The sequence below is a fragment of the Mercenaria mercenaria genome, unplaced genomic scaffold (assembly GCF_021730395.1).
Source record: "Mercenaria mercenaria strain notata unplaced genomic scaffold, MADL_Memer_1 contig_708, whole genome shotgun sequence".
Classification (NCBI taxonomy): Eukaryota; Metazoa; Mollusca; class Bivalvia; order Venerida; family Veneridae; genus Mercenaria; species Mercenaria mercenaria.
Window position 1 is genome coordinate 1 of NW_026463602.1, and position 13,231 is coordinate 13,231.

A 13,231-nucleotide genomic window follows, 5' to 3' on the forward strand; every position below is an offset into this window, starting at 1 on the left:
CACTTTCCCTCACCGATATGTGTTCGAGCATCACTCTGGTAGGTGAATTATTCGAGTGAGGGATGTATCTTATTTGCTTACGGAAGTTTGGTGGTTCTACCCAGGTGCTCGAACTTAATGAAACTATGATGGTCTTCCTCCTCCACCGCCAAAGCTTGAAAGTCACCTATGACCTATAAACTCGGGATGTTTAACCCAAGAAAATATTCGCTGGGATTGACACACTGATAATATGGATAAGGTACTGGCGTTGAATTTTGAATTAATCCTCTTTTCGACTTCTTTTACCTTTTCTGTTTATAATGTACGCTTGTAGAAACATTGACACTTTCCTTATCTAATATTTTCTGTTAGAGGTTTCTACTTTGTGTGGGTTTTTTTAAATGTCGAAAAATATGCTAATAAAGTATGGACGGAAATGTATTTAAAATAATGTATACTAAAGTTTACTAAACATATCTTTCGATTACTAGTATATCAATACTCATGATAGAATATAAATAACAAATATGGACATCTATAAGGTAAAGTTACGTTCTTGTCAGGTCACTTTTATAATACTTACAAATTTAAAACCACTGTTCCAGGCATACTTAGTTGTCAACTTTGGATGTGGTGGGTATAACAACCGTTGTAAAGAATCTGAATGAAATGCTTCTTTTCCTTCCCTATCAAGTGAGTTTAAAACTGGAACATCCGATTCCTGTAACAACAAAAAATCTATTACATAAAATATAGCATATAAATAAAAAAAGTACATTATATTATACCACATTTATATAGCACTCATTTTTCATGCACAAGCACACGTTCAGAAGTGCTTTACAGACAAAATACAAACAAATACGCATTCAGCACAAATAGAAATGCATTTTACATACATGTTTAACAAATAAAATACTGTTCTACGCTGTGTTAAGAAAAGAATAGCATGCATTTGTAAGTTAGCGAAATGTTGTACTAAGACGTGGATTTTCAGCAGGCTTTTGAAAGCAGTCAGCGAGTGAGCTTCCCTGATCTTGAAGGGAAGTTTTTGGCATAACCGTTGACAGCGTGTCTTGTGATGTTACATTTCTAACTGGTTTACTCACTTCTATCACATCCCTTACACAGGCAAGAGACTGATTGTTAAGCGCGTTGAAGATGTAGGTCAGAACCTTGTACTGCACTCTGGATTTCAATGGCAACCCGTGGAGTTCCTTCCGAACCGGTATTTTATGATTGCGACCGGACGACTTAGTGATAATGGCAGCTGCCATGTTCTGGACATTTTGCAACTAGTTACGTTTACTGGATGGAATACTACTTAATAGGGCATTACAGTAGTCTGACCATGAGGTAACCTGGCTGTTGACAAAGGTCTTTGTGTCATCACTGGTAAGATATCGTCTGATATGACCTATTTTGCCTAGTTGTGCATATCAAGACAGGCACACAGTTTAGTTTTTGTTTCATATCCATACTGTTGTCAGATACTGCACCAACATTCATTACACATTTGTTTTGGATTTTATCACAAAGTCCTCTGTTACCTCTGTTTCGTCAGCATTGAGCTTCAGCATACTACAATGAACTGTAAAATCATTAATATTCGTGTAGGACTAATTTTCGTGGATTTCGTAGTTGAGTTAATCCAAGAAATTTGAACAAGTAAAATTCCTATTCGTTTTATGCTCAAAAGTTGAAATCCATGAATTCATATCCCGAACGCAATTACCATTCTGGCCAAAACCACGAAATGTCCTGCCCACGACATTATATGAGATTACGAGATAGTTTCAGACAGATAATTCTAAATGCGGTGCGAAAACTCACCTCTAGCAACAACTCACTTCTATCGGCTTTTATCAAGCACATGTATAATTGAGAGTCATCGGCATAGAAACGACGTCATGACGTCTGAATGTGTCACCAACGGGTTTAATGTACATGCTATAGTTCTTTTGACCAAGAAACAGATCCCTTGAACACACTAGTTGGTGTCACAGAGTTTGGTGGTCAATCATGTCGAAAGGTACCGACAGATCGAGTAGCACGATAACTTTACAGAATTTTGGTCGAGAGATGTGAGGATGTCATTCTGTACCTTCATTAAAGCCAACTCAGTTGAATGCAATTTTCTGTACGCATACTACAGTCCCTCAAGTAGCTTACTTCACTCAAGAGCCGCTCATGCCGCTCATGACGCGAATCTTCAACCTTCATAAGATTTTTGAAATGAAAGAGAGTTCGACGCAGGCCTATATATTTTGAGAATATCTGAAAATACTGATTTTGAGCAATAACTGTTAAATCAGATGTCCTAACTCGTTGATATTTATTACATGCACCCTTGATCATTTATATTATTCCCTTTATCGGCCATGAACTACCAGGGCTGTTCCAGAAAATCGCGAACTATAGTCTTTTTTTTTTTTCATTTTTCTTCATAATTTATTTTTCTAGTTCTCATAATTCACAGGATATGTAATTACACAATATTCTCAGGACATACACATCAGATACTATGCGAAACAAAGGAAATACGCTACAGTAAAATTCATGACTTCTAGTAGTTCACTCGGCCACACCTTTCAATGGCTAAGCTCATACAACAATTCGTCAATAATTTTCCCCATTGCACACGGCTCTCTAAGCTGTTGATTGTTATAGTTTTCATCACGATATCAATTTTTTATTGTTGTTGAAAAAGTAACTATCACGATATCAAATTTTCAATGTTTGAATAGATAAAGTAGGAAAATAATGGGAAAAAACCCTTGCACGACGTTAGCTCATTAAATAGTTAATTATAGTCACTGGTAGAACTTGGTGACAGATAAAAAGTTAAAGTTTGTGTTGAGAAAACAATCCACCAGATAATGTTGCAAATCTAAATACAACCTCACATCCAGATAATATAAGTTGCATACTAGATGAGAATAAACATTGATTCAGCTGTGCCAATGCGTAATGAAGCAAATAAAAAACCAATGAAAGATAATTCTACCTGGAATGTGAAAAAGCCATGTTTGGGTTATTGTACCCCCCGACAACAAAGTTGTAAGGGGGGGGGGGGGAGGGGTATACTGGTTTCAGGTTGTCTGTCTGTCTGTCTGTCCGTGCCCGCGAAATGATGGTTAAGTGACTGCATAACGGTACTTTCTCTTTGATGTCATTCATTCCGTCCTGTTTATGTGACCTTTTTCTTTTTATGTGACTGTTAGAACAATAGAGAGAACAATGGGGTGTCACATAAATACCGTTTCGTTAGAACGTCCGTCCGTCTGTCCGTTTGTCCGTAGACACATTTTTGTGCGCACCATCTCTCCTCATCCCCTTGACACAATTTAATGAAACTTCACACAAGTGATCAGTAACAGCAGTAGTTGTGCATGGGGCATGTTAGGTTCTTTCAGAAAAAAACATTGCAGAGTTATGCAACTTTGTTTTTTGTTACTATACTATATATATAGACACAGTCCTGTGCACACCATCTCTCCTGATCCCCTTGACACAATTTAATGAAACTTCACACAAGTGATCAGTAACAATAGTAGTTGTGCATGGGGCATGTTTGGTTCTTTCAGAATTTTTTTTTGCAGAGTTACGGGACTTTGTTTATTGTTACTATACTATATACATACACACAATTTTGTGCGCACCATCTCTCCTCATCCCCTTGACACAATTTAATGAAACTTCACACAAGTGATCAGTACCAACCTTAGTTGTGCATGGTGCATGTTACGTTCTTTTAGATAAATATTCTGCATAGTTATGGGACTTTGTTTTTTGTTACTATACTGTATACATACAGTCTATATACATTCAGTCCACATAATTATGCAATCTTGTGTGCGTCAAATTGCAATGTACTGTGTCATTGCATGCGGGGGTACATTCATCACCTTTACTGATAGCTCTAGTTTCCCTTGATTCAGTTGACGCTATAATGCCTTTTGTTGAAATACAGAGAATATTGGAAGAAGAAAACCTAAATTAGAAAAAAAGACGGAATTTTAGAAGATCAAAGGGGACCGGGTGAGAAAGAAAAAAAACGCTTTAGACTGCAATACAAAAGAAATATTGTATCTACAAGGTGGTAAAAGGTGGTGGTATCTTTGAGAAAGATATCAATAGAAGTTTATTCAAAATTTGTATTTCTACAGATTGTTACTGACAAGCACAGCAAAATGCCTCCACATTTTATTAAATCTATCCACTTTACCTGAATTTACTGCGTTGTACCTCTCCGTATGAAACAGTGATGTATTTTTTTTTCTTTAGAACATTCAATTCAGGAACATGAGCATTCAATTTGCAATGATATATATACAATTTGATTGTTATAAGAATACTATTTAAAACTGGTTGATAAGCCTTGTTACCTAACAAAACGTCACTTTTGGTAAACACAATCGTGTTTTCTCCACAGAATCTATTTATCCATGACTGCACATTCAACCAAAAACCATGTATAATGTCACAACCCCACAAAAAGTGTACTAATGTTTCTGCTTCTTGATCACAAAAAGAACATAAATAGCTTGTACTTGAAATTCTGTGATTAATCCTAAACTTAAACCACTGCAGCTTTGAGTCTTTTGTGCTCTTAAAATGCAGTTTATATATATTTTTCCAGATTGGGTTTGTTAGATTTAATAATTGTGTCCACATGTTGCGAAGAAGGCTGGCTTGTTTTGCTATTTAAAGAGTCATAAATTTTCCTACAGCCCTTAACTCCAAAGTTTATTATTGCTATAGGCCGGGGTTGCAGAGGATTTTTTTGTTTTGGTAAGTGCCCTGATGAGGAATACAAAGCTATCTAGGTATGATCGTATGGAGAAAATTATGTTATTATAATCCAGAAAATTTATTCTTGCATTGTATACTTCTTGAAATTCTTCAAAAGAGTATAAGTTTACATTTACTTTCATAAAATCGTTAACCAAGAAGGCCCCTTTGTCCAATATATGCTGGCTTTCAAGAATTTTACCCCCTAATTTGAATTTGGTATTATTCCATACTGGTTCTGATAAAAACTCATACCATGTATTGATCTGTTTCTTTTCAGTAAGTGTTAATACCCCTTCCATACATCTCTTCAGAACTCATTTTGAATTAAATTAGTCTTTTGTTTTATATATTCGTTTCCAAGTTTACCGAAGTTAGATACAAAGGGACATATCTGCTTTACTAGTCTAAAATATTTGTTTTGTTTGTAAATTCTTAACCATGTTAGTTTCAAAGCTATATTAAAGTTTTCAACATTAATAACACGGAGACCTCCACTTTCAATATCCTGTGTTATTACCTCCCTTTTAATTTTATCTGGACCTATATTCCATATGAAACTAAAAAAAAAAATTCTGCAGCTCTTTTATTGTTTCTTTTTGGGGGGTAGGTAAACCAATAATAATGTGATTTTTTTTTTTGGAAGTGCTAGATTTTTTATTACAATATTTTTCCCTATTGGTGTTAAAATTCTTTTGGACCAAGTAGAAAAAAGGGACTTGATTTCTTTTATTTTAGGATTATAATTTAAGTCAGTAATCTCTCTGAGATGCTCTTGAGTGTTTTCCACCTAACTAGATCTGTACTTGTTCTTCCCAGGAAAGATGGCTTCGCGTGTATCGGTGCTACACACCGGGCATGTTAAAGAACCAGACTGTCTATTCCAAAAGAGCTAGGCTAAGTTAGCCGGACACGTCTGTATCCGAAAAATTCTCTCTGTCCTTTCTGGGGGCTTTATCTCACTCTGTCCCTCTGGTCAGATCGCTCTGTGTCTGTACTAGTAGAGGATGATTTCGCGCCCTGTGTGGCTGCAGTATATGCAAAGCGCCTTTGAACGTGTTTATCATGAAAAGTGCGTAATATAAATCTAGTATAATAATGATAATGATTAAATTAACTGAGAAAGTCACACCTAATAGTTTAAAGCTGCCCCTTTGCAAATTTAGACCAAGATCAGGGCAGGTAACTTCATCGCTATTCCTTTTTGATCCTATCCATATAGCCTTAGTTTTGTCGACATAAGCATTAAGTCCAGAAATACTAGCATAACATTTTAAAACGCGCATTGTGTTATTTAATGATTTTTCTGTACCATCTAACATAACTGATGTATCGTCGGCATACTGTGATAGGAAAAATTCAAGCTGATTGATCATTATGCCCTTGATGTTACTGTTGTTCTTTAAAAGAAGTGCAAGGATCTCGGCGCATACAAGGAAGAGATAAGGTGACAATGGGTCCCCCTGACGACAGCCTTTATGAACATATAATTCTGCTTACATTCTGATAAATGTCCATTTACAATAACAGAGGATTGAATGTTTTTATAAAGCACTTCAATCCAGCGTACAAAATCATTACCAAAATTTAAAAAGTGGAGAACATTTAACATAAATTTCCATGAACCTGAATCAAATGCTGTCTGGAAGTCAAGTAGTAACAACAAGCCTGGAACATCATTTTTCTCAGCATAAAACATAACATCATATATTTTTCTCACATTATCCCCAATGAAGCGTCCTGGAATAAAATCATTCTGGTCTTCACTTATAATTTAATTTAAAACTTTTTTCGTTCGATTAGCTACAGATGCTGAGGCTTTCTTATATCCTACATTTAAAAGAGAAATTTGGCGCCAGTTTTTAAGAAAAGACTTACATTTATCCCCTTTCGGTATGCATGTTATGACACATAATTTCTGAGATATTGATAATTCCCCTACATAAAACCCATGGTTTATTGACCTTACTAAAAAGTGACCAATGTCAGACCAGAAAAATTTATAAAACGATACTGTAAAGCCAGACTTTCCCGGAGCAGAAAAAATTCGCATTTTCTTTAGACTTTCAAGCATTTCTTTGTATGTCAAATGACCTTGTAATGAATGTTTCTCTATTTCAGATAATCGTGGAACATTATTATTTGCGAACAACCTGTTCAGATTAAAATCTTTAGTTTCTTTAAAGGCGTACAAAGTTTTGTAATGGTTAAACGTTTCTTTTAAAATATCATATTGATCCTGCAATAAAGTGCCTGTTTTTGGAGATAATCTATTCATCACTTTAGAGACAAAATTTCGGTTCTCTAGATTACAGAAGTATTTACTAGGTTTCTCGCCCTCCAGAATCCATTTTGCTCTTCGTCCTATCAATGAACCTTCTAATTTCATTTTCCTAATTTCTTGTAGCTCCGTTTTCTTTTACTCGATTAATAATTCATAATTTTGTCTGCGACCTATTTAAAGTTTCCAATTCCTTTTGTATTTCTTGTCTTCTATTAACCTGTTGTTGTTTTTTTAAGCAGAATATGCAATTGATTTTCCTCTTATCTGCATAAGCAAGTGCCAAAAATAATTGGTCATTTATTGTAAAAATAATATCTTTATCAGGGATATCTTCAATAGGTCTGTTAACTTTATGAATACTGCAAGCATATTGTAATTTAATTTGTGAAACAAGTTGTTTAATTTGTAGAACATACTTTGAATCTTTTAGAAGAGAATCATTAAATTTCCGATAACTATTGCCTTTTTGAATTTATTAAGCTGATTTTTCATTACTATTAAAGAGTGGTCAGTTCTATATCCAGGAAGTATTGCAGTATCTATGACATCTGTATACAAGTAACTTGATATTAAAAAAAAATCCAGCCTAGCTTTTTCCACAGGATTTTTCTTAAACGAAGTCTATTGTTGTAGTTCTAGATGTTAATCAGTCAGTGACGTTATATTCTACCAATAAATGCATTACTTCATTTCTTGCATTTGGATTATTCACATGCACATAATTATAACAATCTATATCAGGGTTCATTACCAAATTGAAGTCACCCCCGATTATACAAATATTTTCTTGTGATGAGACTTTTTCAGTAAAAAATCTGTAAAAGTTAGGTTCATCATTATTCGGACCATACAAACAAAAAAGAGAAAAATCAATGTTATTGATTTTACAATATAATATGAGTAAATTACCATGAAAATATTTCTCAATATATTTAAAGCTAAACTCAAAAGTGTTATTTATAAAAATTGCTACTCCTCTGGAATTACTACTGTAGTTATTAAAAAACATTCAAAACCCCATTGACTCCTAATATATAGTTACTTTCTTTATCTGTAAAATGAGTATCTTGTAAGAAATAGACACTGTATTTCTTAGTTTTCAAGTAATTTTATACATCTTTTCTCTTTTGTTTTTTCTCCGAGACCCTGCACATTCATAGACTCGAAAGATATAAGATCAACCATAGTTTAACTGCAGCAGAAAAGAAACAGATTCAGTGCCTGTCAGTCCCTCAAAGTTGAAAACCACACAATACCATACCACCTTGAGAAAAGTGCTTCTAGATCTAGGCAAAAGCTATCCAAATAAGCGTACTTCCTTGATCTAGGTTGTAGAACAGGAATCAAAAAGAAAAAGAAAAGAGACATCTCAAATGTCATTTGAATGACTTTTTAAAATGAAAAAAATGAATACATCTGTATTACAGATTACACGGTTACAAAACCGATTTTCCTGGTACAAGTAGATAAGGAAAAATACACTGTACCATGTGCAAATAAACTTAAATCCGGAAAAAATAACCAGTTGGAAGTTGTATTTCAGGATGAGTGTATATACATGTATACAAGTATACTATATGCGAAGACATAACCAAAAAATTAGACATGTACACACTTAGTTATCTGAATCTGAACTGAAATCATCCGCTATCCGAAATCATCCGAAAACTACTATGTATCAATAACAAGTCTGTCATTTATCTATAAAATCATCCCTTCCATTAATCTTGCCTTAAACCTAAAGCTTATATCAAAATATAATAACTTGCGTAAAATGCATAGACTAAAAAGAATGCATTCATATCGAAAACTTCAGTTATTAATGTCATAACTATCAAAACATGTGTGATTTATGATAGAAATATGACAGCTTGGAATTCTGGATCTAAATTATATCATCTTATATAGGTTATATAATCAGAGTAAGTTTTGCAAATAAGAAAATCACATGTTCAGTCTTAACCAATCAGGACCCAGCACAGGCTTCGCACAATGTCTCATGGTACGCTGTTTTCCATAATACATGCGCCGTCAAAAATGTAAACAAACACACGTGGTAAATAAATTACGTTCTATTCTTCTGTTTCTTTGCAGCCAACAACTTAGAAAGTTCTTCTTTAGGAATAAGAAGCTTCGAAATGTCTAATCTCATTTTGCGCCCATCTAGTAAAGTGCAATGATCTTTCCTTCGTCTGACCACACGTTAGAAATTTCATCCCGTGCCGACAATGTTTCCAAAAATTAGACATGTACACACTTAGTTATCTGAATCTGAACTGAAATCATCCGCTATCCGAAATCATCCGAAAACTACTATGTATCAATAACAAGTCTGTCATTTATCTATAAAATCATCCCTTCCATTAATCTTGCCTTAAACCTAAAGCTTATATCAAAATATAATAACTTGCGTAAAATGCATAGACTAAAAAGAATGCATTCATATCGAAAACTTCAGTTATTAATGTCATAACTATCAAAACATGTGTGATTTATGATAGAAATATGACAGCTTGGAATTCTGGATCTAAATTATATCATCTTATATAGGTTATATAATCAGAGTAAGTTTTGCAAATAAGAAAATCACATGTTCAGTCTTAACCAATCAGGACCCAGCACAGGCTTCGCACAATGTCTCATGGTACGCTGTTTTCCATAATACATGCGCCGTCAAAAATGTAAACAAACACACGTGGTAAATAAATTACGTTCTATTCTTCTGTTTCTTTGCAGCCAACAACTTAGAAAGTTCTTCTTTAGGAATAAGAAGCTTCGAAATGTCTAATCTCATTTTGCGCCCATCTAGTAAAGTGCAATGATCTTTCCTTCGTCTGACCACACGTTAGAAATTTCGTCCCGTGCCGACAATGTTTCGAGAAGTTTTGCGTTTTGCGTGAGATCTTCCCTTATGACGATTTGGGATCCTCTCAGCTCCCGACGTGCTTTGAGAACTTTCATTTTAGTTATCCTATAGACAAATTTACAAATCACGGGACGATTTGATTTGGTATCAAACTTTCCCAGCCCATGGGCGATATCAATATCTCCCGGTAAAATTTTCACGCTCAGTTTCGCGTTGAGCTTGCTTATAACCTGTGTGCAGGTAGCTTCGACACTCTCGTTCCTATCTTTGTCTTCTAAACCATAAATCCATATACTATTCCTTCTAGTGTACTGTTCAATGTCATTTATGTTTTTTTCATGAGCTTTTATGCGGACATCTCTTTCCTCTATCATTTCCTTGCAGTTTCTCATTTTTCTTGTTAATTTTACTATTTTCTAGTTCTACCCCTTCCAACTTTACTTGGACAGCCCCTTGGCTGTTCTCCAAGTCTTCAATCTCATTTGCTGAATCTAAAACTTTGTATTTTACCTTCTTAATCTGATTTCTAACACTATCCAGCTCTGTTTCGATTTCTGTACTTAATTCATTTCTGCGTGAATCTAATGTCTCATTTACCATTTCTTCTTTAGCTAACTTTTTCAAACTCTTCTCGATAAAATCTTTAGAAGCTAACTTACTGATTTTTTTTATGTTTATCGTTTCAATCAAATTCAGCAAACATTCCAGCGACGGTTCTTCAGTATCTGATTCCTCTTTGTCCTTTTGAGAAAGCATAGTGTCTATTTTCAGTTGAGATATTTCTGCCTCGGTGTTTGCCGTCTCACTTACCCTCGTTGATTTTCCTCGTGTAGCTGATGCTTATATTTTTCTTCCCGGCTTTTTCTTGGCTTTATCCATCGCATATTATATTATAGGTAACAACTTTTGTATTAAAGTGTATCTATTTATCACAATAATCCGATAATCCAATAATTCACCCAGACAGGTAATCCTATACATACATATATGTATCTATTTATAGCACAGGTACACAGGGTACGCCACAAAACCGGTTTTGTTAGCCGTCCACCACTCATATAAATATGTCCATTTTAAACAGTTTATTACACAGTTTTAATCCATAATTTTATTTCCGAATGTGTCTAATCGACTTTTTCCTATCCCGAACCAAAAATGTTTCATTTAAGTTTCATTTAATTTCCCTAAAAAGGTTTAAAATCTTAAATGTTTACGAGCACTAAAAAGCGTGTACATCCACGCGATCTGACCTTGACCTTGAACTTCAATCTCATTATTTCAAAAACCAGCGACGCATCAAATACCTATTGCACCTGATATTATCTCAATGTATACTCGATAGAACTAAAGAGTTTAAAATAAATTTATTTTCATATTATTCGTTTATTTAAAAAAATGGACGACAGTCAGTTCTATCTGGTAAACAGGAGGCCCCTATATATATATGAGAAACATAACAGGGGAACCAGATGAACAGAAAAAACGTAGAGAAGATCAGGTAATGAACAACTTCCGTGCAGAAATAGACCTCATGAAACTCAGATCTGAACACCATCTGGCCAAAGCAAAAGGAGCTGACGAAGAAATGTTCGCAATGATCTGCGCAAAATCAAGTGGTGATCTACGTCAATGTTTAAAAAGTTTGTGGACAGAAGAAACTAAACAACAAGAAGAAATTTCTCACAAGTTATGGGACAGAAAAAATAAACCATTCCTGACCAAATACGAATGTGACTTCAAGAACAAAAATGTAGGTAAGAACCCCTTTATTCGAGACGATGATGATGACAAAAATAATAGAAACGGTCAATATTCACAGCAAAATAGAAGAAGACAACCATTTCAAAATACAAGAAACACCGGATTTAGGAACACACAAAGGACTTATGCAGAAGCAACATCAGCCAAAAGGCACAATGAAAATAGATCAAGGTTGATTCAAGCACAAAACACTGAATATAACTTTTATAACAATGAACGACCGAATGCTGGCCAGAATATTCCTAACTACAGAAATAACGCCCGAATTTATGAAATGCAAGGAAGCAATAATGGCCAAACTTATTCCAGACCCCAGACTCAGGATAACAACATTACCTACATCGGCAGGGGAACATACAGAAGTCGACCCAGAGGTCGGGGTCGAGGACGATAAAGAGGACGTCCATATGCAAACATACAACAATATCGATATGATGAAAATCAAACTTCAGAAAATACAACTTATATACAGCCGTCACAAAGAGAAGATGCTTCAATGCACCAGGAAAACAGAAGAAACACAAATACAGCTTCAGGTGAAAATACAGAATATCAAGGTATGAATTACGATCCTTTTTTTGGCCGGAGGGGTTACCCGAGGCTACAGCAGTAGAAGAATCAATCGTCAATGAAGGTAACCCCAAAACAGATATAAAAATAATTAATATTTCGAAAAGAAACATAAATACAGCAGAAAGAACTATTTTGGAAAAGGGGTTAAAATTTACGCCTACACCGAATAAAAAAACAACTGACGATATTCCTTTAGATTTAGCTGAATTCACAAGGAAAATACGTTTAGTAGAATTTTTTTTATAATCAAGAGGATCCGGATGACAGCTTAGTTAAAAACAAAAGTTATTTTGTACCTCCAAAAAACAGAAACAAAGCTCTTGATACATTTATCAAAAGTGTAGAAAATATACCACTGAACGATGAAAATCAGAAAAAGAATATCAAGAGTAACATTTCAAAAGGAGAAAGACTGGCTATTAAGTCACTCTCATTAGACCAAAACATCATAATCAAAGAGGCCGACAAAGGCGGGGCAATTGTAATAATGGACAAAAACAAATACAAGCAAATGGCTTTAGATATATTGGAAGATGAAACATATTACGAACAGTTAGCAACTGACCCGTCAAAAAAGTAATCATATAAATTACAATAAACTGTTAGACAAACACATTAACTGTTTACGTCAAAAAGAATATCAGTATCTAAAAACTTTTGAAATCAAAGAAAGTCAATTTTACGGTCTGCCAAAAGTGCACAAAAGCGAATCAATCCGGAAAAAATGTGAAGAAGCAAACACATCCTGTGTTACTATTACACATGAAATAAGTGATTTAAAACTTCGACCCATAATAGCCGGCCCAAAATGCCTGACAAACATATTAAGTAATTTAATGGATATTCTTCTAAAACCATTAATCAAACATGTGCAGAGTTTTTTGAGAGATACAACTGACTTCCTTAAACAGCTACCTAAACACACAGATCCAAACACTATCATTGCTTCCTTCGACGTTGAATCCCTTTAC

The 13,231-nt window shown here is 34.6% G+C and overlaps 1 protein-coding gene across 1 annotated transcript in view; it reads right to left on the bottom strand.

Moving 5' to 3' along the window:
- Positions 1 to 520: 520 nt before the first annotated feature.
- Positions 521 to 13,231, bottom strand: part of LOC128554745 (glycoprotein-N-acetylgalactosamine 3-beta-galactosyltransferase 1-like) — a 46,698-nt gene continuing 33,987 nt past the window's right edge. Inside the window, exon 6 of the mRNA XM_053536060.1 lies at positions 521 to 703. Coding sequence (XP_053392035.1) covers positions 542 to 703 — 162 coding nt within the window. The 3' untranslated portion in view covers positions 521 to 541. The remainder of the gene's footprint in view (positions 704 to 13,231) is intronic.